This window comes from Mustela erminea, chromosome 20, assembly GCF_009829155.1.
Source record: "Mustela erminea isolate mMusErm1 chromosome 20, mMusErm1.Pri, whole genome shotgun sequence".
In the NCBI taxonomy this organism is placed as follows: Eukaryota; Metazoa; Chordata; class Mammalia; order Carnivora; family Mustelidae; genus Mustela; species Mustela erminea.
In genome coordinates this window covers 7,560,940-7,588,387 of record NC_045633.1, presented here as the reverse complement: position 1 = coordinate 7,588,387, position 27,448 = coordinate 7,560,940, and the positions used below count along the sequence as shown (strand labels likewise).

Sequence of the window (27,448 nt, the reverse complement as noted above, 5' to 3'; positions counted from 1 at the left end):
GGCAGAGGCTTTAACCCACTGAGCCACCCAGGTGCCCCTTTATTTCTTTTTTTAATGTAATGACTGTATATTTATTGTGTTCAGTTAGCCAGCATATAGTACATCATTAATTTTTTTATTAATTTATTTATTTTCAGCATAACAGTATTCATTATTTTTTCACCACACCCAGTGCTCCATGAAGTCCGTGCCCTCTATAGTACCCACCACCTGGAACCCCGACCTCCCACCCCCCACTTCAAACCCCTCAGATTGTTTTTCAGAGTCCATAGTCTCTCATGGTTCACCTCCCCTTCCAATTTACCCCAACTCCCTTCTCCTCTCTAACACCCCTTGTCCTCCATGATATTTGTTATGCTCCACAAATAAGTGAAACCATATGATAATTAACTCTCTCTGCTTGACTTATTTCACTCAGCATAATCTCTTCCAGTCCCGTCCATGTTGCTACAAAAGTTGAGTATTCATCCTTTCTGATGGAAGCATAATACTCCATAGTGTATATGAACCACATTGTCCTTATCCATTCGTCCGTTGAAGGGCATCTTGGTTCTTTCCATAGTTTGGCGACAGTGGCCATTGCTGCTATAAACATTGGGGTACAGATAGCCCTTTTTTTCACGACATCTGTTAATTTTTGATGTAGTGTTCAGTGATTCATTAGTTGCATATAATGCTCAGAGCTCATCACAACATGTGCCCTCCTTAGTACCCATCACCTGGTTACCCCATCCCTCCTCACTTCTATAACCCTCAGTTTGTTTTCCAGAGTCCAGAGTCTCTCATGGTTTGTCTCCCTCTCTGATTTCTTCCCATTCAGTTTTCCCTCCCTTTCACTGTGGTCCTCTGTACTTACTAAAAATTTCTTCTTTAATTTTCTGCTTAACTAATTCATTCATTTTCTTTAATTTTTTAAATAAGTCAAGCAGACAGAGTCAATTATCATACGGTTTCACTTATCTGTGGAGCATAACAAATAGCATGGAGTACAAGGGGAGTTAGAGAAGAGAAGGGAGTTGAGGGAAATTGGAAGGGGAGGTGAACCATGAGAGTCTACGGACTCTGAAAAACAATCTGAGGGGTTTGAAGGGGCAGGGGGTGGGAGGTTGGGGGAACCAGGTGGTGGGTATTAGAGAGGGCACGGATTGCTTGGAGCACTGGGTGTGGTGCAAAAACAATGAATACTATTATGCTGAAAATAAAAATAAATAAATAAACAAACAAATAAATAAATTTTAGCTTTATTCGTTTTTTAGTAGGATGCTCTTTAACTTCCAGGTATTTGTGGTCTTTCCAATTTTTTTTGTGGTTGACTTAAAGTTTCATAGCATTGTGGTTAAATTATTCTTTTTGGTTGATGAATGAGTTTTAATTATGCAGTGGTAATTTAAAATTCTTTTTTAATACCTTGAAAGAAAAAAGTAAACAGTAAGGGCTTTGAACTGGTTAACTAACAATATTGAGAAGTATCTTTTTTTAAAAAAAATTTTATTTTTTATAAACATATATTTTTAACCCCAGGGGTACAGGTCTATGAATCGTTACGTTTACACACTTCACAATGCTCACCATACCACATACCCCCGCCAATGTCTATAACCCCACCCCTCTTCTCCCAACCCCCTATTCTCCAGCAATCCTCAGTTTGTTTTGTGAGATTTAGAGTCACTTATGGTTTGTCTCCCTCCCAATCCCATCTTGTTTCATTTATTCTTCTCCTGCCCTCTTAACCCCCCATGTTGCATCTCCACTTCCTCATATCAGGGAGATCATATGATAGTTGTCTTTCTCCTCTTGACTTATTTCGTTAATCACGATACCCTCTAGTTCCATTCACGTCGTCGCAAATGGCAAGATTTTATTTCTTTTGATGGCTGCATAGTATTCCATTGTGTATGTATCTTCTTTATCCATTCATCTGTTGATGGACATTTGGGTTCTTTCCATAGTTTGGCTATTGTGGACATTGCTGCTATAAACATTCGGGTGCACGCGCCCCTTTGGATCACTACGTTTGTATCTTTAGGGTAAATACCCAGTAGTGCAATTGCTGGGTCATAGGGTAGTTCTATTTATTCTATTTATTTATTTGACAGTCTCCCACAATCATCAAGGTTGGAGGTGGTAACACATGCAGATTCCGGTTTGTCCTAAGTTCCATGCTGTCATTCTCTCCAGTATACCTTTTGCTCGCCTCTCTCTTTCTTCTTCTTCTGGAATCCCAATTATTCTAATGTTGTTTCGTCTTATGGTGTCACTTATCTCTCAAATTCTCCCCTCGTGGTCCAGTAGCTGTTGTGCCTCTTTTGCTCAGTTTCTTTATTCTCTGTCATTTGGTCTTCTATATCACTAATTCTTTCTTCTGCCTCATTTATCCTAGCAGTGAGAGCCTCCATTTTTGATTGCACCTCATTAATAGCTTTTTTTATTTCAACTTGGTTAGATTTTAGTTCTTTTATTTCTCCAGAAAGGGCTTTTATATCTCCTGAGAGGGTTTCTCTAATATCTTCCATGCCTTTTTTGAGCCTGACTAGAACCTTGAGAATCGTCATTCTGAACTCTAGATCTGACATATTACCAATGTCTGTGTTGATTAGGTCCCTAGCCTTCGGTACTGCCTCTTGTTCTTTTTTTTGTGGTGAAATTTTCCGCCTTGTCATTTTGTCCAGGTAAGAGTATATGAAGGAGCAAGTAAAATACTAAACGGGTGGCAACAACCCCAGGAAAATATGCTTTAACCAAATCAGAAGAGATCCCAAATCATGAAGGGGAAGAAAGGGGATAAAAAGAGGTTCAGAAAGAAAAAAAAAAAGAAAAGAAACAATTAAAAAAAAATGAATAAAGAAAAAGTATAAAAAAGAAAAAAAATATATATATATTAGATAAACTAGTTAAAAAACGTTAAAAAAGAAAAAGGTAAAAGTTAAAAAAAATTTAGCAGAAGAAGAGAAAAAAATTGAAAAAGAAAAAAAATTAAATTAATGCAAGACTAAAGAATCATGGGGAGAAAGCCATGAGTTCCATGCTTTGCTTTCTCCTCCTCTGGAATTCAACTGCTCTCCTTGGTATTGAAAGTGTACTCCTTGGTAGGTGAACTTGGTCTTACCTGGATTTCTTGTTGATCTTCTCCGGGAGGGGCCTGTTGTGGGATTCTCAAGTGTCTTTGCCCAAGGTGGAATTGCACCGCCCTTACCAGGGGCCGGCCTGAGTGATCTGCTTGAGTTCACTTTTGGGAGCTTTTGTTCCCTGAGCACTTTCCGTAGAGTTCCAGAGAACAGGAATGAAAATGGCGGCCTCCTGGTCTCAGGCCTGGAAGAGCCGGGACCTCGGGGCCCCACTCCTCGGTGTGCCCTCAGAGAACAGTGCCCATTTACTCCCGTCTCCCTAGCCTCCAGCCACGCTCCGAGCTCACCGAGCTTGCGACCAGTTCAAGGTAACGCCGAGCTGAGAGCCCACTCCTCAGCTCTGTCTCTGTAGCCGGCTTCCCCATTTTAATGCCTGCAAGCTCTGTGACACTCAGACACCCCTGATCCTTCTGTGACCATGCGGGACCTGAGGCCACGCTGACCCTGCATGGTCTTCACCCTGGTTTAGCCTCTGGAGTGATGTCCCTCAGCAGAACAGACTTTTCAAAGTCCTGATTTTGTGCTCCATTGCTCCGCTGCTTGCCGGGAGCTGGCCACTACCCCCCGCCCCAGGTCCATCTTCCCATCACTTCTCCGCCAGTCCTACCTTTCAGAAAGTGGTTGATTTTCTGTTTCTAGAGTTGCTGTTCTTCTCTTAGATCTCCCGTTGGATTTGTAGTTGTTTGCAATCTTTAGATAAGCTATCTAGCTGATCTCCTGCTAGCTGAAATAGTCTCAGCCTGCTACTTCTCCGCCATCTTGACTCCTCTTTGAGAAGTTATCTTTAAGAAATCATTCAACAGCAGACAAAAGCTATGTGTAATTGAACTATTATGAATAAAAATTGGCAACAATCAAAACCGTGTATAATAAGTATCTGGTTAAGAATATGAGGATATGTCAGTTTGGTAACTACCATGTAGTGGTTAAATATAATCCTTATTAGGCCTAATAAATAGGGAACCATATATATAGAATCATAACTATGAGACGTATGTATAAACCTATACAACAATTGAGATGGCTGTCCAAAAATGAATATAGTTAAACTAGAGTGATGGTATTGATTGCATGTTGTTATTTCATCTTATCAAAAACATCTTGAATATTTTTCCAAGCAAAAGTTAAAAAGGAATCTGGTGGTGCGCCTGGGTGGTTTAGTGGGTTAAAGCCTCTGCTTTCGGCTCAGGTCATGATCCCAGGGTCCCGGGATCAAGCCCCGCATCGGACTCTCTGCTCGGCAGGGAGCCTGCTTCCACCTCTCTCTCTGCCTGCCTCTCTGCCTACTTGTGATCTATTCCTCTCAGATAAATAAATAAAATCTTAAAAAAAAAAGGAATCTGGCCTTTCTTACAATTAATCTTCTGTAAATTAAATGTAATTTGTGAGAGTAAGTTAATTGAAAATAGCATGATCTTGGTAGAAAAAGTAATTTAAACGAGAAAGAAGAGTTGGTCACATAAAAATATTTTAAATAGAGCATTTCTTCTGGAAGGAGGTGTTTCCTTAAAAAGACCATTTTCTATAAAACAAGAAAGAAGATAATCAGGCAAATTCCAACGATTGAGTGATACTGTATAGCAAATTTACATTAAAAAATTGGTGTAAGGGGACACTCTGGTTAAAGTGTGGTGACTAGGAGTTAGGTGACTTGATGTATTTTGTTCAGACTCTATTCATTGGTAGCTTTATTATCCTAAACGTTCTGGATTAAGTTTCTTCATCTGAAAAAGGAATGTTTGGATGAGGTCACCATTTAGGTCCCTTTTGACTGAAGATTCTATGATATTAATTATTAGAACTTTAGCTGATTAAATTAGCTGAGGATAGGTGATGAGAGAGAAGATCAGAATTAGTTCAGTGAAATTTAAAAGTGAGATTTTAAAATTGTAATAAGAACACTTAAGATGAGATATACCCTCTAACTTTTAAGTGCCCAATACAATATTGTTAATTATAGCCATGTTGTTGTACAATAGATTTTTTTAAATTTTATTTTTTCAGTGTTCCAAGATTCATTGTTTATGTACCACACTCAGTGCTCTATGCAATACATGCCCTCCTTAATACCACCATCAGGCTCACCCATCCCCCCAACTCCCCTCCCCTCCAAAACCCTCAGTTTTTTTCTCAGAGTCCACAGTCTCTGATTTCTAAAACTTTTAATATTGCAAACCTGAAATGCTATCCATTAAACACTTCTTAATATTTCCCTCTATCCAGCTGCTGGAAACAAAGATTCTGCTTTCTGTTTCCATGAATGTAGGTCAAATGCCCAATATAAGTAGAATCATGCATTAATTGTCCTTTTGTGCATAATGTCTTCAGGGTGCATCCATGTTGTAGAATATGACAGAATTTCTCTCTTTTTAAAGGCTTAATAATATTTTACACTATGTATATGGTGTATTTTGTTTATCCATTCATCTGTGGAGGGACAGAGGTTGCTTTTACCTCTTGGCTATTGTGAATAATGCTGAATGAACATAAGTGTGCAGATTATCTTTTTGAGATCCTTTCTTCGGTTCTTTTGGTTATATGCCCAAAAGTGGGATTGCTAGATCATACGGTAGTCATTTTTAGTATCTTGAGAAACTTCCATACTGTGCACCATTTTATATTCCTATCAACAGAGCACAAGTTTTCTGATTTCTTTACATCATCATTAACACTTGTTCTTTTATGGTTTTTTGGTAGTGGCCATCCTAACAGTTATGAAGTGATCTTTCATTGTGATTTGGATATGTATTTCTGTGATAATTAGTGAAGTTGAATGTTTTTTCCTGTGTTTTTTTTGACCATTCGTGTGTTTTCTTTGGAGAAATGTCTTTATGAGTACTTTGCCCATTGTTTTTTCTTTGCCCATTTTAGAATCAGCTTATTTTTGTTATTGAGTTAGAGGAATTCTTTATGTACTCTTTTTTTTAAAGATTTATTTACTTTATTTTTATTTTACTTTTACTTTTTATTTATTTATTTTTAAACATCTTAATTTTTTTTTTCAGTGTTCCAAGGTTCATTGTTTATGCGCCAAACCAGTGATCCATGCAATACATGCCCTCCTTAATACCCACCACCAGGCTCACCCATCCTCTCCAAACCCTCCTTTTCAAAACCCTCTTTGTTTCTCAGAGTCCACAGTCTCTCATGGTTCATCTCCTCCTATGATTTCCCCCAATTCACTTTTTCTTTCTTTCTCCTAATGTCCTCAATGATATTCCTTATGCTTCTCAAGTAAGTGAAACCATATGATAATTGACTTTCTCCGCTTGACTTATTTCACTCAGCATGATCTCCTCCAAGTCCTGTCCATGTTGATAACAAAAGTTGAGTTCATTAAATGATCTGTCTATTGCTGAAAGTGGTGTGTTAAGATACCCTACAATTAATGTATTCATATCAATATAACTCTTTATTTTGTTTAACAGTTGGCTTCTGTAGTTGGTTGCTCCCATGTTGGGGGCATAAATATTTATAATTGTTAGATCTTCTTGGTGGATAGACCCTTTAAGAATTATGTAGTATCCTTCTGTATCTCTGACTAGTGTTTAGCTTAAAATCTAATTTTTCTAACATGAGAATCACTACCCCAGCTTTCTTTTGAGGCCCATTGGCATGAAAGATGGTTCTCCATTCCTTTACTTTCAGTCTGGATGTATCTTTAGGTTCAAAATGTGTCTTTTGTAGACAGCATATGGACGGGTCTTGTTGTTTTATCCAGTCTGTAACTCTGTGCCATTTTATGGGAGCATTTAGGCCATTCACATTGAGAGTGATAATTGAAAGATAAGTTATTATTGACATTATGTTGCCTGTGAAGTCCTTGTTTCTATAGATTGTCTTTTTAAATTTCTGTTCTGTGTCACTCTTGGGTTCTTTCTTCTTTTATAGAACCTCCTTAATATTTCTTGTAGTGCTGGCTTGGTGGTCACATAACCTTTTAAACTTTGACGGTCTTGGAGGCTCTTTATCTCTTTTGTTTTAACTTTTGCATGCAGTTTAAGGTAAGGATCTAACTTCATTCTTTGGCATGTGGATATCCAGTTTATCCACCACCATTTGTTTTGAAGAGAGTATCCTTTCTCCTGGTGGCCTTGTCAAAGACATTTGACCATGTATGTGAGAATTTATTTCTGAGATGTCTGTTCTGTTGGTCTCTATGCTGCTAGTATACCAGTACTGTTTTGATTACTGTAATTTTGCATTATATTTTGAATCAGGAAGTACAAGGCCTTCAGCTCACAAGAGCAAGTACTCTCTTTTCTTGGGATTATTTTGGCTATTCGAGATTCTTTACAATTTCATATGGATTTTAGGATTGTTTTTTTCTGTTTCTGAAAAAAATGCCATTGGGATTTTTAAAAAAGTTTTTAAAAGAATTCTGGTTAGTTAACATACAGTGTAATATTAGCTTGGGTATACAATTTAATGCTTCAGCACTTCCATACATACACCTGGTGCTCATCACAAGGATTTTGATAGAGGTTGCATTGAATCTGTAGATAATTCTGGGTAATATGGATATTTTAACAACAGTGAGTCTCCCAATCCAGGAACATGGAATGTCTTACATTTACTTGTGTCATCTTTAATTTCTTTCTGCAGTGTTTAGTAGTTTTCAGTGTAGAAGTCTTTTCACCTCCTTGGTTAAGTTTATTCCTATGTATTTTATTCTTTTTGATGCTATTATAAATGGGATTGTTTCACATCTTGTTTTGAGCATCACTTCTGTTTACATGTCGGGTATGTCTAGTATTGAATTCTCATTTATTTTGGCTGATAAAATTACATAAAGCAACAGTATCATTTTCATATAGTATTTTAGTTTTGAAAAGATAGTAATACAATTTCATGTTATCTATTATCTGTGTCCCAAATCACTATAGGTTTTGGGAAATTGTTTTGTTCTTTGAGTTAAAAGCTTTGAATTACCCAAATTGCCTTCTTTGTTTGCCTGGCTATTTCTTGGTATACTGAACTTGATCATCTTTGTTTTCTCATTTAGGGTACATCAGAGAAGGGTTCCTGCTTTTGCAGCATATCATAGACCAGGCCATCATTATATACCACAACGGCGAAGCTGCAGAACAAATGTTAAATGATGCCATCATTTTTCTTAATAGGTTTCCATACCCTGCTTATTATATGGATTCTTTTTGGTACAGTTTTTCAGCTCTCTTCCCTTTGATAGTTGTACTTGCATTTTCTCTAACTGAACTTACCCTCATCAGGACCATTGTTTCAGAAAAGGAAAAGAGATTAAAGGTAATTTCACTTTCTTTGTAGCATTTTGGGCCCAAGGAACAGATTTTGTGCTCTATACCTTTGACATTGGTAAATAATTATATCACAATAACAGTGTACAAATATACAAATTTTCTGATGGCCTACTTTTATCTAAATTCTTGATTTGGCCTATAGCTTTATTGACTAATGGCTAGTTAACATGAATATTATGGAGAGAGGTCATATATTAAATATGCTGAATCTTTTTTGGAATAAAATAGGCAACAAAGAAATAATCATATGAGGTCTTGAGTTAGACTGATTTAAGATGCACTACAATTCCAAGATTTGAGATGCATGTCAGTGTTGAGTCAAATTAAGACCAAATTGTAACAGTGGCTCTAAAGTAGCTAAGAATACATTATATGTATTTTTATACATATATTAAATGTATAAATTTTATATGTGGGGCTAAAATACATTATATGTTTATAAAAAATTTTAAAAAAAGGGAAAACCATTGATTCATCCATCTGTCCATTAATCTGTTCATTTATTTATTAATTACCAACTTCTTATCAGGGACTTTGATAGAGCTTAATTTTAAATATTGGCTCCACCAATAATTAACTCTGTGATAATAGCCTGCTTCTTAAGATGTAAATTGAAGATAATACCAAATTTCTAGGGTTATCAGGGGGATTAAGTGATGTTTTGTTTTAAAAACTACCTAGGTCAGTCTCTCACCTATAGTAAGAACTCAACAAATGGCAGTTAAAAAGAGAGGACACAATTTCTACCTACTAGTAAAGGTTTAGTTGAGGAGATAGTAATAAACTGAGTTACTTTTATAATATTAAGTACCTACAGGTGTGGAAAAGCTATTCTTAAAGTATTGAGGTTGTACTGCTTGATCTGTGCAATGGGGGACGGCACCAGAGGATGGACTTTAAGACAACTGGTGTCCTATCAGTGCTGCTGGCAGAAGAATGACTCTGGAAAGGAATGTGGGGGTAGCATGGTTTAGATTAAGGGTTGGCAAGCTTTGTGTGGAAAGCACAGAATAGTAAATTTTTTAGGCTTGTGGGCCACATGCATCTCTGTCACATATCCTTTTCCTTTACTCCTCCCCCTCCCATTTGGTCCATAGACGTAGTTGGCTCACATAAAGTTTAACTATGATATCAAGACTGAAGATGTGGAACCAATTGTGAAGCAACTAGATCAGGAGAAAAGCAGGGAGTGCCTATGGCAGGGTGATTTAGTATAAAGGAGGGAAGAGTTTAGGAAGTATTTGGGTGGTAGAAACCAGTGGAAATGGATATGTACATAGTTAACTTCATATTCTGAAATTTTGCACATACTTTTTTCAGTAGCTTTCTTTTCCACAAATCATGTTGTTCTTAAGGTAGTTTGATCTTACTGTATTGGGGTGAGGATATATGCTATGTTTCCTTAAGGGATGGTGATGGTTGGGTTTAATGAAGACAGAAAAATACAGAAAGATAAATCATTCTTTTCTGAGGCAGGGTATTTTCCCTCTTTCCAGATTGCCTGGATATGCTAATGAAACTTACCATCCTCCAAATCACTAAGGCTTGAAACCTCAGTCTTATCAGTATAGTATAGTATAGTATAGTACAGTGTTGTGTAGTATGGTATATACAGTATTTAGAATGCTGCCATTCTTTGCCTCTATAACTTCTAGGTACGTTTCTTAACTTCTCTGTGCCTTGACAGTAAAATGGAGGTAAAAGTATTCCTATCACATAGGGTTATGGCAATAATTCAAGAGATACTGGCTATAGTATATAGAAAATGTGATGTAGATGTCCACAATAGTTATCTGTTTTCTAAATTCTGCTTCTTTCTCTCTATGTGTAGAAATGTCATTTTCTAGTGTAAACTCTTACTGATTTTTTACCATCCAGCAATTTCAGAAATTCTCTCATTGGTTTCCCTAACCACTGTTTTTCCTTAGTCTTATTTTACATTAAGCCCTTTTCTTTCCACCCCAAGTGGTTAATTTTGTACCATTCTTATTTTTGTTTCTCTGACCAGCATGTCTTTTTCTCTCTTTTCTAAGTAGTGAGTAATCTCTTTGAAATCTATTTTCGACTACAATTTACTAGTTTTCTCTTTGTGTCTCCAGGTCATGTTATACAAACTTCCATCAGGTAGTTTAGATTTCTAATTAGTTTTTCATTTTAAAGTTTATAATTGAACTATAAAATACATACATATAAAATATACATACCTATGTGTGGATCACTGAGTTATCCAACATGAACACACCCATATAACTACTATTCCAGTCAAGAAATATAATGCCTGCAATCCAGAATTCCTCACATTCCTTCCAAATCACTGCACCTTCCCTCTTCCACAAAGATAACCACTAACTTCTAAAACCCTATGTCGGCATTACCTGGTTTTAAACTTTATTTGAATAGGATTATACAATAGCTATCCTTTTGTGGCCTGTATAGTTATAACTCTGCCATTTTCTTTGCTGTGTACTATTACATTTAATGAATATATCACAGTTTATCACTCTTCTGTGGATGGATGCATGATTGTTCCAGTATTGGGCTATTACAGTAAGCTACTGTGAATATGCACATGTGCACATTTTTTTGTTGGGCTTATACCTAGGATTGAGGTTGATGGAGTATACAGTATACATGTTTTCAACCCTGTTAAATGAGGCCAAATGTTTTGCCAAAATGTTTGTGTCAGTTTGTTCTCTTAATCAGTAATGTATGGGAGTTAACTCTTGGTCTGTATGTATGCCGACACTTGGTGGTGTTAGTCTTTTTAAATATTAACCATTCTGGAAGGCATATATTGATGCCTCATTGTGGTTTTATTTTATTTTAATATTTATGTATTTATACATTTATTTATTAAATTTAAGTTCAGTTAGCCAAGGTACAGTATAATCATTGTTGTTTTAATTTGATTCACCTCATTAACTGATGTTGTTGAACATCTTTTCATATACTTATTGGCCACATGGATATCCTCTTTTGTGAAGTATCAGTTCAGAAGTCTTTTCCCCATTTTTCTGTGGGGTTGTGTGTCATTCATCTATTTATAAGCATTCTTTATATTTTTGAATACTAGTTTTTAGTATGATGTTTATATTGCAAGTATTAACTCCCAGTCTCTAGCTTGTCTTAATGGTGTCTTTGGATTTATAAAAGTTACTAATTTTAATGTAAGTCTTTAACCTTATGATTAGTGCTTTCTGTGTCCAGCCTATGCTGGCTGAGTTCTCCCCAGGTCTTTAGATACTCTTCTTTTCTAAACTTTGTATTTAAGCTTCTTTTTTTTTTAAATTAAATTTATTTGTTTTCAGCATAACAGTATTCATTATTTTTTCACCACACCCAGTGCTCCATGCAATCTGTGTCCTCTCTAATACCCACCACCTTGTACCCCAACCTCCTACCTCTCTGCCACTTCAAACCCTTCAGATTGTTTTTCAGAGTCCATAGTCTCTCATGATTCACCTACCCTTCTAATTTCCCCCAACTCCCTTCTCCTCTCTAACTCCCCATTGTATTTAAGCTTCTAAATTTCCCTCTAGTCCTAATTTTAGTTGCATCCTACAAATTGAAGTATAGTATTTTCTTTATCATATAGTTCAAAGAGTTTCTAATTTTCATTTTCATTTTTTCTTTGACCCATAAGATAATTAGAAAAGCATTTAAAATTTTTCAAATATATTAGGAGCCAGTATTTGAGTTAAAATTTTTGAAATTTTGATGGCATTAGCTTTGTGGGCTAGACTGTAGCCAATTTTAGCAAATATTCCACATGCATGTGTGCACTAAAGCCAATGTGTACTGTGTGTTCAATGGGTGCAGTTTTCTCTGCATGTTATAATAAGTTAGTCATGTTGTTCATATTTTTTTTTTAGAGAGAGAGAGGAGGTTGGGAGGGACAGAGGAAGAAGGTGAGTGAGAATGTTAAGCAGGCCCTATGCCCATTGTGGAGCCTGATTGTGGAGGCTGGATCTCACAACCCTGAGATCATGACTTGAAACAAAATCAAGAGCTAGGCACTTCTCCAACTGAACCACCCAAGCACCCCTGTATTGTTCATTACTTTTTAAAAATTTTTATTATCTTTTTTTTTTAAGTGATCTATACACCCAGTGTAGAGTGTAGAGATCTCTACACTGGGTGTAGAGATTACTTAAACCCCCAGTGGGGGTTGAACTCACAACCCTTAGGTCAAGAGTCACATCATGCTCTACTGACTTGAGTCAGACAGGCTTCCCTGTTGTTCATATTTTTAAAAGATTTTATTTATTTATCTGAGAGAGAGAGAGCATGCACATGTGTCAGGGAGAGGGACAAGTAGATTCGCTGCTGTGCAGGGAGCCCGATGCAGGGCTTGATCCTAGCCCACCGAGATCATTACCTAAACTGAATGCAGACGCTTAACTGATCCACCCAGGTGTCCCTGTTTAGATCTTTAACATGGACTTTTATGTTAATATATCAGTTATGGGGAGAAGTATGTTGAAGATCTCCCTCTATTATTATTGATTATTGAGTTGTTGGTGTTCATGATTGATTGTTATTAGAGCACTTTTTTATGATAGCTGCTTTAAAGTCATTATTAGATAATTCTAATATCTATGTCATCTTGATTTGGCATTTGAGGATTTTCTTTTTGTTTTTAGAGCTTAGATTTTCCTTATCTTGGTTTGTTGAATAATTTGGGGTTGTATCTTGAATATTTTGAATATTGTGTTATAAATCCCTTGACCATTTTGAAAATTTTCCATTTCAGTTTCTAGCTATCTCTTCGTGCTTAGAATACACATCTTTGCAAATGGCAAAATCCCATTCTTGTTTTTGGCTGATTAATATTTCATTATATATATGCTACATCTTCCTGATCCATCTGTTGATAGGCCCTTGGGTTGCTTGCGTATCTTGGCTACTATAAATAATGCTGCGGTAGACATAGGGAAACATATATCTTTTGGAATTAGTGGTTTCATTTTCTTTGGGTAAATACCCAATAGTGGAATTAGTAGATCATATGGTAATTCTATTTTTAATTTTCTGAGGAACCTCTACACTGTTTTCCACAGTAGCTACACCCATTTGCATTCCCACCAACAGTATGAGAGGGTTCCTTTTTCTTATTATCCTCACCAATACTTATTTCTTGTCTTTCTGATTCTAGCCATTCTGGCAGATATGAAGTGTTATATCTTATATTTTGATTTGCATTTCCTGAGGATTAGTAATCTTGAACATCTTTTCATGTCTGTTGATTATCTGTATGTCTTCTTTGGAAAAATGTCTATTCAGGGCCTCTCTATATGTTAAGTGGATCATTTGTTTTTTTGGGGATTGAGTTGTGTAAGTTCTTAATATATTTTGGGATGATAACCCCTTACTGGATATATCATTTAGAAAGACCTTCTCCCATTCAGTGGCTTGTCTTATTTTTGTTGCTTGTTTCCTTTAATGTGCAGAAGCTTTTTATTCTGATGTAGTCCCAATAGTTTATTTTTGCTTTTGTTTCTAGATATATCTAGAAGAATGTCACTATGACTGATGTCAAAGAAGTTACTGACTGTCTTCTCCTCTGGGATTTTAATGGTTTCCTGTCTCATGTGAGGTCTTTAATCCATTTTGAATCTTTGTCTGTGGTATAAAAGATGGTCCAGTTTCATTCTTTTGCATGTTGCTGTCCGGTTTCCCCAACACCATTTGCTGCAGAGACTATTTCCATTGTATGATCTTTCCTTTTTTGTAGAAGATTAATTGACCACGTAGTTGTGGTTGATTTCTCAATTTTCTCTTCTATTCTGTTGGTCACTGTGTCTGTTTTTGTGCCAGTACCATACTGTTTTGATCACTACAGTTTTGTAGTATAACTTGAAATCTGGAATTGTAATACCTCTAGTTTTTTCTTTTCAAGACTACTTTGGTTATTCAGGGTCTTTTGTGGTTTCATATAAATTCTAGGATTGTTTGTTCTAGTTCTGTGAAAAATGCTGGTGGTATTTTGATGGGGATTTCATTAAATTTGTAGATTGCTCTGGGAGTGTAGACATTTTAACAATCTATGTTCTTCTAATCTGTAAGCATGGAATTTCTTTCCATTTGTGTCATCTTTAGTTTCTTTCATTGATATTTTATAGTTTCAGAGTATGGGTCTGTCAGTTCTTCAGTTAAGTTTATTACTAGGGTTTGTTTTTTTCTCCACATCCTTACCAACACCTATTGTTTATTATGTTTTTGATTTTAGCCATTCTGATAAGTGTGAGGTGATACCTCATTTGATTTGCATTTCCCTGATGATAAGTGATGATGAGCATCTTTTCGTGTGTCGTGGTTGTTTATATTGTTTGTATGTCTTCTTTGGAGAAATTTCTGTTCCTGCCTTCTACCCATTTTTAATTGGATTTTTTGGCTTTTGGGTGTTGAATTTTGTAGGTTCTTTATATATTTTTGCATACTATGCTGACTTATGGTTCATGAAGCTCACTTTTAAAACTCCACTTCTAAAACAATCTTGCCCATTATGTTATTTGGATTTTAGTGTTCATAGATGAGGACATTGAGGCACAGAGAGGTAAAGGAGTTTGCTCAAGGTTATATTGCTGGTAAGTGGCCGGAAGAATGAGGATTCAAACTGGGGGTATCAGTCTCAGGTTTATTACCAGGGAAACTTAGCCTCAGAAATGTACAGAGACAGCATGATGGAAGGGGAGGAGCACAGAACACGGAGCTCTCACACAGAACAGGGAGCAACTCACCCTCTTTGAGTCTGGCTTTTATGATCTGTAAAATTAGGAGGGTGTATATAAATTAGGGAATGGCAAACTTTACCTGTAAACAAAACCAGATAACACATATTTCAGGCCGTGCAGCCCTTACTACAGCTATCAGCTCTATTGTAGGATGAATGCAGCCACAGTACAGAAATGAGGGAGCAGGGTTCTATGCCAATAAAGCTTTAGTTATAAAAGTATGAGGCAGCCTGGATTTAGGCCATAGGCTGTGGTTTTGCCTGTCCCTGCTTTAATCTGTAATTGAATTAAAGCTTATATACCTTCCTTTAATATTTCTGGAGGTAGAACATAATAAAAAGAAAGGTGGTCTTATTTTTTGTGTTTAAATTTTTAATTAAGTATTTCTTGTGTTAGAACCACAGTTGGTAAGTTATCAGGGAGAAGATCTGGACTCAGAATTCTGAGTTGGAATTGTAGCCCTGCTGCTCATTAGACGGATGATTTTGGTCGGATCACTTAACTATTCTGAGACTTGATTTCTCTGTAAAATGAGGGTGATAATACTTAGCTTATGTAGGTTTTTGTGGGAAATAAGTCAGTTAATATTTATGAATGCATTTTGAAAACTATGAATTGTTTTTCATGACATTTGATTTGTGTTTACTCTCCTACAGGAGTACCAGCTCATGATAGGACTCAGTAATGCTATGCTCTGGGCTTCCTATTTTGTCTCATTCTTTCTGATGTTTTTAATTATCATCTGTTTACTGTGCGTGATTTTATTTGTCAAGGCAAGTATGTATTTGAATGCAGTAGGCTGCATCTAAAGCTCGAGAGGGATAAAATAACTGGGGATGGGCTGAGTGAGTTTTAGGTTACAAAAGAATATATGCATTTTTCTTTGAGTCCCCTTGGGAATTCAGAAGCTGCTCAGTTTTATCAGCACACAAAACCATAGACCTAGATGGGCAACCCTTCCCCAAGAAAAGAGTTACTTAGTTAACTTTGCATCTCTCTGAGCAGTGACTCTTTCACTAGGGTTATTGAAGTGGTAAGGGTATTTTCTTTGGCCTCCCTTGTTTATCTATGACACCTCTTACAGTAGGACTAAACTGGCATCCCGGTTGTTTTGTTAGATTGCACCTGAAGTAGTCATCCAGTACAGTGACCCGTCTCTTGTCTTCGTCTTTTTCCTGTGCTTTGTCATCACCTCTATATCCTTCGGCTTTCTGATTTCCACACTTTTTGATACAGGTGAGTCTAAGACTCCCCCACTTGACAGATTCTCAGCATTTCGGTTGACAAAAGAGGATTTCGTTTGGGAGCTCCTTCCAGACCTCAGCTGCCAACTCATATCCAGCGTCTGCTTATTACACTTTAACAAAAAAGACAGATATCATATGCATGTAAAATGATTTGAGAGGAAGGACAAAGATCAGGAAAATCAATACAGCAGAGGATGCCCATAAGAAGAGGATAAAAACCAACATAAGATTACATGTGACAGTAGGGTATTGACTAAAATAGGGTGATGTGGAAATATTCATTCACTCACCTGCTCTTTTAAGTCTTTGGATCACTCTTCACATGCCAGGAACCATGTCGAGTATGCAAAATGCTCCTGAGAATCGACTTCCTGCCCTTCATGTTCTCACGTATGAGAGGGATGTGTAACTGGATAAATTCAGACTGGGCTAAGTTAGGAAATTTGTACAATTACTTCTCCAGTGGTCATTTTCTGTTATCACTTACTAAAAAAAAAATGTCTTCTTTTTCAGACAACAAATATTCACCATTTTCATTTTTATAACTTAGATATGCTGAATAATTAGAGTATTACTTTCAGTCATTTAAGGTATAAGTACTATAAAACAAATTGCTTTATGGTAAAATTTACATTTCATAGGTATTTTTATTGTTTTCAGCAATAACACTGCTACCAGTTGGTGCATTCTTACAAAATAGAGAGTCATACCTACCACCTATCATGATGTATAGTAAAACTTCGAGTGCAGAGAATCATTATGTCAAAGTTAGGCTGAAGGTGACTTGCTGAAGAGCAGGTTAAAGTGGACTAATGCCAAGGAACAAATCATTGGCCAAAACAACTATGATACTGATTAAATATTTTTAAAAATCCCTTCTGTTTATAAAATCCAAAAATTAGGTGACCTAGAAGGTGATTGAAAACCAAAGATAGCTTTTGTGTTGGGATTTTCTGTTGAGCACCAGAGATTTTGGTGTTTTCTTCTGCCAGCAATTCAGGAGCTAATTTAAGTCCAGAGAACCTGCCAAAAGTGGACTATGTAAGAAGACTCCTCAAATAAAGGTAAAACCTCAAAGAGCCGCTCTTCCTGTGCAGGTGAATGAGAAACAGAGGTGCCGCACAGACTGCAAATTCTTGCCTTCCTTAAATTCACCAAGGTCTTAAGATTGTGGTTTATGTGAGAAGGACATCAGTGAATGCAGTCAGCAGATAAAAATTCCAAGTTTTAATAGCAGAAGATTAGTGAGTTATATAAAGTTTTATATTTTGGAAGTTACAGAAGTGCCTCTTTATCCCTCTTGCAGTCTCCTTATATTCTGAAGTTTTTTGGTTGTTTTTTGTGATTCCAGTTTTAGTTGGCTTTTTGACTAAATGAAACTGCATGTATTATGTAGGGAATGATCTATATATGAAGTGGTATCATTCTGTTATTTTTCTACTGATGCTTTTCCATATCTGCTTTTTTATTATAAGTCCTTTAAGTTTTTTCATGGCATGAAATGGATAACAAATGCAAGAGTGTATATACAGTGTACCTAATAATAAAATGAACACCGAGGTGCTCACCCAAGTACCGAACATACCATATTGAAAAATTGCTAGTACCTAAGGAACACTTTAGGTGTTCCTTTCTAATAATAACCACTATTCTGACTGACTTTTCTTTACAGCTTTTCTGCTTATATGTCTATCACTAGCTAATGTATTGCTAGTGTTATAGTGAAATTATACCGTATGATTTGGATACAACATGGTGTTATGATTTAAGTGTTATCTACATAGTTGTGATTTAATTTTTACCGCGGTATAGTGTTCTCTTGTACAATCATCAGTTTTATACTTCATAGGTATTTATATTATTTCTAGTTAGTTATTGTTATGAATAATATTGATGTGAACATTCTTGTATATGTCAGCTGGTAGAGCTGTACAAGATTTTTTCTGGGGCACATAATTAGGAGTGAAATTTCTTACTCAGGTAGGATATGTGAGCATGTTACCTTACTGGATTATAGAAAAACTGTTTCCAAAGAGGTTGTACAATTTCAAATTCCTCCTAGAAGTAGGTAAGAATCTCTATTGTTACTAGCTTTTAAAATTTGTATCATATTTTGAGGTGTGAAAGGCATCTCATTGATGCCAATCATGTTTTTAGGTTAATAAGAACCCTGTGTGTTTTTCTCTATAAAATGCCTGTTTATATCTTTTGACCACATATTTTTATAGCTTTATAAATGTATAATATACATGCTATAAAATTCACCCACTAGTAAATTTTTCAAGTTATGCAACCATCACCAAATCTCATTTTAGAAATTTTCCATCACTCCTGAAATTTCCTTTGAGCTAATTTTTGGTCAGTCCTCATTTTTATCTCTCTGGTACAAGGCAACAAGTCAACTGCTTTCTCTCTACATAAATCTGGGTTATCTTGCCATTTGGTATATATAGATAAAATGTGGAGTCTTCTAAAACATTTAGTTTCTTTTACTTATAATGATTTTGAAATCCATTCATGTTTTAGCATGTATCAGTATTTCCTTTCTGTTAATTGTTGAATAATATTTTAATTATATGGATATACAACATTTTGTTTATACATCCCAGGGTTAAAGGACATTTAAATTGTTCATAGTATTTTTGGCCATTAATAACACTGCTATGGCTATTTACATGCAAGTCTTTGTGTGGACATATGTTTTCACTTCTCCACGAAATGGAATTGTTGGATTGTGAGATAAATTTATATTTAACTTTTAGAGAACATCCTCAAATTTTTCCAGTGTGGCTGTATAATTTTATATGTATCCCTATCAGTCATTTAGGTGTGGGGCTCTAGGACCCCTAGGTTAGGGGTTTGATAATAATCCAATAAGGACTTAAGGTGATTGAAAAGGATCTGTTTCTGTTACATCCATACTTTAGATGTAGCCCTTCAGGGCACGCAGTAAAAGTTTGAGGTATTAATTATGGCTTCTTTTCTTTAGTATGTCTTAATTTCTGTATGCCTTTGACACTGTCAGAAACTCTGCTCAGTCCCTCAGACTCTTTTTAAAAAATTATTTTATGTCAGTCACCATACTGTACATTATGAGTTTTTGATGTAGTGTTCCATGATTCATTGTTTGCGTATAACACCCAGTGCTCCATGCAGTCCAGGGCTTCCTTAATACACATCACCTGGTTCAAATAGGCAGTAACCTCTTTGACATCAGCCACAGCAACTTCTTTCAAGACACACCTCCAAAGGCAAGGGAAACAAAAGCAAAAATGAGCTTTTGGGACTTCATTTTGGGACTCTCCTGTGCACAGCAAAGGAAATCATCAAGACAAGAGGCAACCCACAGGATGGGAGAAGATATTTGTAAATGACACTATAGACAAAGGGCTGATATCCAAGATCTGTAAAAAACATCAAACTCAACACCCAAAAACTAAATAATCTAGTAAAAAAAATGGGCAGAAGACATGAGCAGACACTTCTCCAAAGTCCCTCAGACTCTAAGCCATAGTTTGGATTTTACAAATGCTTCGAGGTGGAAATTAGCACCAAATTTTAGACTGATTGCTCTTGAGTTCTTGTCTTTTACCTTGATTTTGGCCGTATAAATTGTCCTTGCTTGGTAGCTTTCTGTCACTCAACATACTTAAAAAGTAATACTTTAACAAATCAATCAATCAATCAACAAACAAAAAATAATTTTTCTAGATTTTTCTGTTGTCATTGCAAGAGTTGGTCTGAAATAATGCAGTCCCCATAATACAGAGCTAATCCAGATGCTTCTGTTACACTTTTTCCCTGTCTTCTTAATGTACTGTTTTATAAAGTATTATAAATAAATATTCAAAGTAACATAAATAAGACTGGAAATATATCTAAAACCACTGTCAACTTTTTCAGTTTTCATCTTCCAAAATTCCAAAATAAATGGAAATGTGTAGGTGTATTCATACGATGTAATTAGTGGTAGTGTACATCTTGAGATTGTTAGACTGAGTAGTCATGAATAAAAATGAAAAAGAATGTTTCTATAAACATAAGGATAAATCCTTTTTTAGATTAGTAAATATCCACAATTATAGCCTTAGAAGGAGGATAAATTCCAGAAAAGTTTATTCCTTGTATCATTCATTCATTCATTCATTTGAGCAAATATATTTACTGAGCACCTGTCTATGTTCAACACTGTTCTAGATGCTCATGAGAGAGTGGTGACCAAGACTGTTTCCCTTCTTTTGTAGGATCTACATTTTAGAGCTCTTTTATAATAAGATGAGATTTCTACATTAAGCTTTTGTAGTTTACTTGAACTGATTCTATATTTTCCTTCTTTCTTTTCAGCTACTTTGGCTGTTTCTGTTGGAGGTTTCCTCTATTTTCTCACCTTCTTTCCATATATATTCGTGCAAACCATATATACACAAATGGCCCTCACCGAGAAGCTGGTTTTCTGTCTCCTTTCAAATGTTGCAGTAGCTTTGGGGGCTAATATTATAAGCCAGATGGAAATGAAGCGTGAGTCTTTCCTTTATAAAATTAACTTTGATGATGATCCCAGGAAGAAAAGGCATGTTGTCTGGGGTTGCCAGTGGAGTGGGTGGGGCAGTGGGTGAGAGATGATTGTAATGTTTCCTAAATATTTTTTCTGGATTGTAATTTTTTTATCATAAAAATGATATCTCTGTATTATATGTATGCATGCACCATATATATGTATACCTGTGTACATGAACATGTATATGCAAATATGTATTTACGTATGTATTTACATGTCTTTATATCAGTATGCTCATCTTGGTGGGCAGTTTTGCCACCTAGGGGATATTGAGAATTCTGGAGATATATTTGGTGTTTGATGATCATGTCTAGTGAAGGATTGCTACTGATATCTAGTGTGTAGAAGCCAGAGATGCCACTAAATATCCTACAAAGTACAGGACATTCCCTGAAACAGAAGTATACAGGCTCAAATGTCAGTAGTGCCAAGGATGAGACATCCAGCTAATATCCATATTTTAACATCTGTGAGTTCACACTGTTGGATCCAATTCCTATCTAGTATCAAGAGTTCTTCCTAGTTTTTCCCTATCCCATATATATACTTCCCTGTCCAACCATGAGAAATGTTGCTTGCTACCATTATCAGTATAATTACACATTTGTTCAGTTTTGCCTTACTCTGGAAATAGGGAACCACTCATCCATACCACTGTAAACAACAAACATATTAAGTATGGTAATTGTTTGTAATTCTACATTTCTCCTTCAGAATCTTCAGATTCTCTCCAGAATCTTTAGGATTTTCCATATATAAGCTTAAGTCATCTGTGAGTAAGAGTAGTTTTAGTTCCTCCTACGTAATTTGCCTTATCTTTTTATTTGGCTTAACTTCTATGGCTGTAACTTCACGTGTGTACAGTGTTGAATAGAAGTGGGAGAGTGAACATGTTTATCTTGTTCCTGATCTTTGGAAGAAAGCTTTCTGTCTTTTACGGGTTTTTTTTTTAAGATTTTTATTTATTTACTTGACAGACGGAGCTCACAAGTAGTCATAGAGGCAGGCAGAGAGAGAGATGTGGAAGCAGGTTCCCTGCTGAGCAGAGAGCCAGATGCGATGCGGGGCTGGATCCCAGGACCTTGAGATCATGACCTGAGCCGAAGGCAGAGGCTTAATGCACTGAGCCACCAAGGCGCCGTGTCTTTTACTTTTTTTTTTATTATTTAGTTGTGGGTTTTTCATAGGTGACCTTTATCCAATTAAGAAAATGCTTTCTCTTTCCATTTTTAAATGTTTTATTATTGTTGTTATTATGAAAGAGTATTGGTATTGTCAGATATTCTTTCTGCATCAATAGGAATGAGCATGTAACTTTTTTCCCTCCTTTTTTCCAGCTTTATTGAGGTATAACTCATAAAAAATGTATATATTTAGGTTTTCAGTGCGATTCTTTAAAGGTGTACAGTCATACATGATGATTTAATATATAACATATAGACTGTGACATGACGATCAGAATAAAGTTAACACATCTATTACTTTAGATACTATATGTGTCTGTGTGTGCGTGTGTGGTAATAACTTTTAAGATCAATTTCTTAGCAAATTTCAAGTATACAAAAATTATTATTAACTATAATTACCATATTGTACATCAGATTCACAGAATTTATTCATCTTAAACTGAAAACTTATACCCTTTGACCAACATCTCACAATTATACCCAACCCACAGTCCCAGGAAATCATTCTTTTGCTCTCTGGTTCCATGAGCTTTTTAGATAAAATACATAAATGAGATCATACATTATTTGTATTTCTGTGTCTGGCCAGTTTCACTTAGTATAATGTATTCCAAATTCATTCATGTTGTTGCAAATGGCAGGATTTCCTTCCTTTTTATGGTCAAATAATATTCCTGTGTGTGTGTGTGTGTGTGTGTGTACATGTATGTATATATACACATAGTTGACCCTTGAACAATATGGGGGTTAGGGCACTGACTGCCCATACAGTTGAAAATCTGTATATAACTTCTGACTCCCTAAAAATGTTACTAATAGTCTAGTATTGGCTGGAAGTCTTACCAATAGCATAAGCATTTGCTTAATTCATATTTTGTATGTTATATGTATTATATACTATATTCTTTTAATAAAGTAAGCTAAAAAAGAAAATTTTATTAAGAAGATCATGAGGAAGACAAAATGCATTTACAGTATTGTACATATATATTTTTTAAGATTTTTATTTATCTGAGAGCACAGACATGAGAAGGGGCAGAGCGGGGAGAGAGAATCTCTCAAGCAGACTGTGCACTGAGTGTGGAGCCTAACATGGGGCTCTATCTCACAGTCTTGAGATCATGACTTCAGCCTAAACCAAGAGTCAGACACTCAACTGACTGAGCCACCCAGGCACCCCTGTACATGTATTTATTGGAAAAAAAATGTATAAGTAGACCCACAGTTCAAACCCATGTCGTTCATGGGTCAAATGTGTATATATCACATATTTTCTTGGTTAATGGAATGGGTATTTTCTTTTTCCATTCATCTGTTGATGGATACTTAGGTTGTTTCCATACCTCGGCTGCCAGAATAATGGTGAAGTGAATTTGGGGGTACAGCTATCTTCAAGATCCTGTTTTCATTTCATTTCTTTTTTTTATCTGTTTTCATTTCTTTTGGATATATACCTAGGAGAGGGGTTGCTGAATCATATGTTCTAAATTTTTTAGGAACTTCTCCTGCTTTCTGTAGTGGCTGTATCAGTTTACAGTCCCATTAACGGTGCATCTGGGTCAAGAAAAGAATATGTAGGAGAGGGATGTTATTTTAACACAAACGGTAAAAGGGAATAAAATGGAAAGTTTGTCTACATTAGAGTTCAGTTCATATATCCTGATATAATTAAATCACATAAGTAGGAACGAATAGTTCTATATACATTTCCATTTCCCTGAGGGCTCATTCTAAATGCAAGTGTACATAGTGTAAGAACGTATAGAGCCTGCTTCTCTGGTGTCATTGCCTAGTAAAAAAGTAATAGACACCACCAACAAAATAGTCTAAAAGCTGCCTCCAAAATTAACATTAAAGGGGTTCTCAGGGAAGTCATTATGTAGTATGTTTGTTTTGTCTTTGACTATGTGTTTAACTATCACATTCAATAGGAGTTCATATACAATATAAAAATTAAAAAAAAAAACAGAAAAACTCAGACTACCCTACAATACACAGATATAACAAAGTATACATGGTCAGAGATTCCATAAAGTATTTAAAGATGCATTTACTTATATTCTATTTTTAGTACCTAAAGTGTTTTGAGTGTCCATTTTTTAGTATATGTATTTTTTTTTAAATTTTTTTTTTTATTTCCAGCATAACAGTATTCATTATTTTTGCACCACACCCCGTGCTCCATGCAATCCGTGCCCTCTATAATACCCACCACCCGGTACCCCAACCTCCCACCCCCCCGTCATGGAGTATAGTAGTAACAAATCCTGTATTAAGTTCAATTCAAATTGGGTTTTGCAAGTTAGTAACTTAAGTGCTTTGACAAAGTTATAGAAAGTACATTTTCTTATTTTCTATTTTCATACAGTATATAATTTTTTGGTGTTTATACCTTTTAAAAGTTAAAGTCAACCAAATATTAAGCAATACGTACCCTAAAAGTTTAGGTGGTAGTTTGTATTTTAAAAGAAGCAATTTCCTTATGATTTGCCTCAAGTAAGTAGCATTAATAATAAAAATTGAGAAAAGCCCATTGAAAATACTGATTTAATTTGGCAGCAAATGGTTATTCTTTGGAGACTAATGAAGGTAGACATGACCCATCAAGATGAAGTGGGCCCTTTCAAATACTCAGTAGTCTACATAAAATTAAAAAAATATATTTCTAAAGAAGCATCTGTAGCTACTAACAAAGCGATGCCATGTTTATAATAACTTGAAGCAAAACAAATGCTCATGGGAAAAAAGCTGTGTTTTAATATTATCTAAATACACATTTAGTTAATAGCCCAGTAACATTTTCCTTTCAGTGCAATTCTCTTTCTGTATAAGGCAGTTCCTGGAAGCCAGACAGTTTAGATAATGAAGGAGTTAAGTTAGGGAGTAATTGCTTGCAGGTTTTTTTTTTTTTCAAGATTTTATTTATTTGTCAGCAAGAGAGAGAGAGCACAGGCTGGGAGAGCTGCAAGCAGAGGGAGAAGCAGGCCCCCCGCTGAGCAGGGAGCCTGTGTCTAGGGCTCAATCCCAGGACCCTGGGATTATGACCTGAGCCAAAGGCCGATGCTTAGCAACTGAGCTACCCAGGTGCACCTACTTGCAGTTTAAATAGCAACTTTTTGCTTTCCAGTCAGTGTGCTAATAGTTGTGCCTAACAAAAAAAGCGCTTCTTAAAAGGTACCATTTCTGATTTTTTCATTATATGTAATCTTTGTATATGAATCATGGGAAACTACAAAATTAGCAAATGTCTTGAGATCCTTATGTACAACATACATTATCCCTGAAATCCATGTATCTGTGTATTCAAATTCCATGTACTCAAATCCATGTATTTGTGTAGCACTTAACCTTTACAAAGAAAAGCAGCTCCAAAGATAGTCTTAGACACAGGAAACTGATCCTTTTTCACTTTGTACCCACCTCACACCCTGATTTTAATTGTCTTGGTCATGGACCTTTCCAAGAAGAGATTTTTTATATTTCAGTTCCATAGTTGGTTATCAGGAAACCCTCCTTTCCTCTCTTGAAGGGGTTAGGTCCAATATATTGATGTTGGTGTATCCCCTCCAATATTTTCCAGTTTCAGGAAGCATGTCCTCTGGTTCTCTGCCTTCGCCTTCATTTAAAGCTGCTGCCACTTACAGGTTTGTGGAGCAAGAAATGGAAGTTTCTTTAATTTGGGTGTACTTGATCCAAGTTAAATGAGTACGGATAATTCTTTCTCTGCCATCTGACCCCACACCCAGACTTGGAGGTCTGCGGCTTCTCATTCAGCTGGTCACTTCTCAGCACTGTGACTGGAACTTCCCCCCGTTACTCCATAGCCTGCAGTTAGATGTGGCTTTTTTTTTTACTTCTCTCTCTTACCTTTCTGTCCATCATTGTCGCTGCCCCATCCCCTCCTGTAGCTTTTACACCAAGGACTCTGGCATTTCTTTTTTATTCTTTCTTAGAATTTCCATCTCTCTGCACACATTATCCATCTGATCTTGCATGTTGTATATTTCTTCCATTAAAGCACTTACCATGGGGTGCCTGGGTGGCTCATTCGTTAAGCTCTGCCTTCAGCTCAGGTCATGATCTCAGAGTCCTAGGATGGAGCCCCACATTGGGCTCTCTGCTTGACAGGACGCCTGCTTCTCCCTCTCCCACTCCCCCTGCTTGTATTCCCTCTCTCACTGTATCTCTCCCTATCAAATAAAAGCACTTACCATGTTAATCACAGTTTTTAAAAATTCCTGGTCTGATGATCCTAACATCTTTGTTATATCAAAGTCTAATTCAGATGCTTGTTCACTCTCTTCAAACTGTGTTCTTTGACCTTCAGTATGCCTGATAATTTTTTGTTGTAAGATGGACAAGAGGGGGGCACCTGGGTACTCAGTCAGTTAAGTGTCTGACTCTTGATTGCAGCTCAGGTCATGATCTTAGGATCCTGAGACTGAGACCCCCGTCAGGCTCTGTGCTTAGCAGGGAGTCTGCTTGGGATTCTTTCCCTCCCTCTCCCCTTCCCACTTTCGTTCTGTCTCTCTCAAATTAAATAAATCAAATCAAATCTTAACATAAAAAAATAATGAAAATAAAGTGAATCCCTTATAAGCAGTTTAAAAAAAAAAAGGTGGCTATGGAGTACTGGGTAAAAGGAACACACAGTAAATAGGCCTTTAGCGATGTAGAGGTAGGATGTGTAGCTCTATGACTTGGCTTCAATCACTTGGTAAGTTTGTACCCTTGGACTATGAACTCCATTAGTGCTTCTCAGTTTTTTGCCCTGCTTAGATGGGGCAGGATGGCTCGAGGGAACTAGAGTTAGGTATTTACCTTCCCCTAGGTGAGTTAGGCTCTGGTAAGATAGTTTCTTATGAAGAAAGGCCTGATTAGGAATGAAGTGCACAAGAACATTTCCAAATAGCTCTTTCCCTCTCCCTGCTAGGAGTATGAGGGGATTTTTCTCTGATATTCACTGTAAGGAATTGGCAGGGCTCCCAAAGGTAAAACTTGCAAAAGCCTCAATGACTTGATCCCCTGGAATATTTAATCCTCAGGCTTGTTTACCCTGGGTTTGGCAATTCATCAGTTATAGTTTAGGTTTTCCTACCCCAGTTCTCATTCCCTTGGAGGTTTTTGCTCGAAGTTTGTTTCATTAAATTCTCTGTGCCTGCCTGTCTGTCTCTCCAGTTGTGGGGGCAGTGGTTTGCCTTGTGACCTCATGTCTCTAATAGATCTAAGAAAAATTTCAGTTCACCTTTTTACTTCTTGTTAGAATGGAGCGGTGGTTCCTGCATTCCTTACAGGCCAGACTTGAAACTAGAAGCCAA

At 36.3% G+C, this 27,448-nt stretch overlaps 1 protein-coding gene across 4 annotated transcripts in view; it reads left to right on the top strand.

Moving 5' to 3' along the window:
• The window catches only part of LOC116581395 (ATP-binding cassette sub-family A member 3-like), a 150,842-nt gene that overhangs the window by 38,457 nt on the left and 84,937 nt on the right, over positions 1-27,448 (top strand). For 3 of the 4 annotated variants that reach the window (XM_032328564.1, XM_032328561.1, XM_032328562.1), the window contains 4 exons: positions 8,131-8,390; positions 15,795-15,911; positions 16,257-16,374; positions 20,730-20,903. In XM_032328564.1, coding sequence (XP_032184455.1) covers positions 8,217-8,390; positions 15,795-15,911; positions 16,257-16,374; positions 20,730-20,903 — 583 coding nt within the window. In that variant the 5' untranslated portion in view covers positions 8,131-8,216. The remainder of the gene's footprint in view (positions 1-8,130; positions 8,391-15,794; positions 15,912-16,256; positions 16,375-20,729; positions 20,904-27,448) is intronic. The other variant, XM_032328563.1, reaches the window with a different exon arrangement.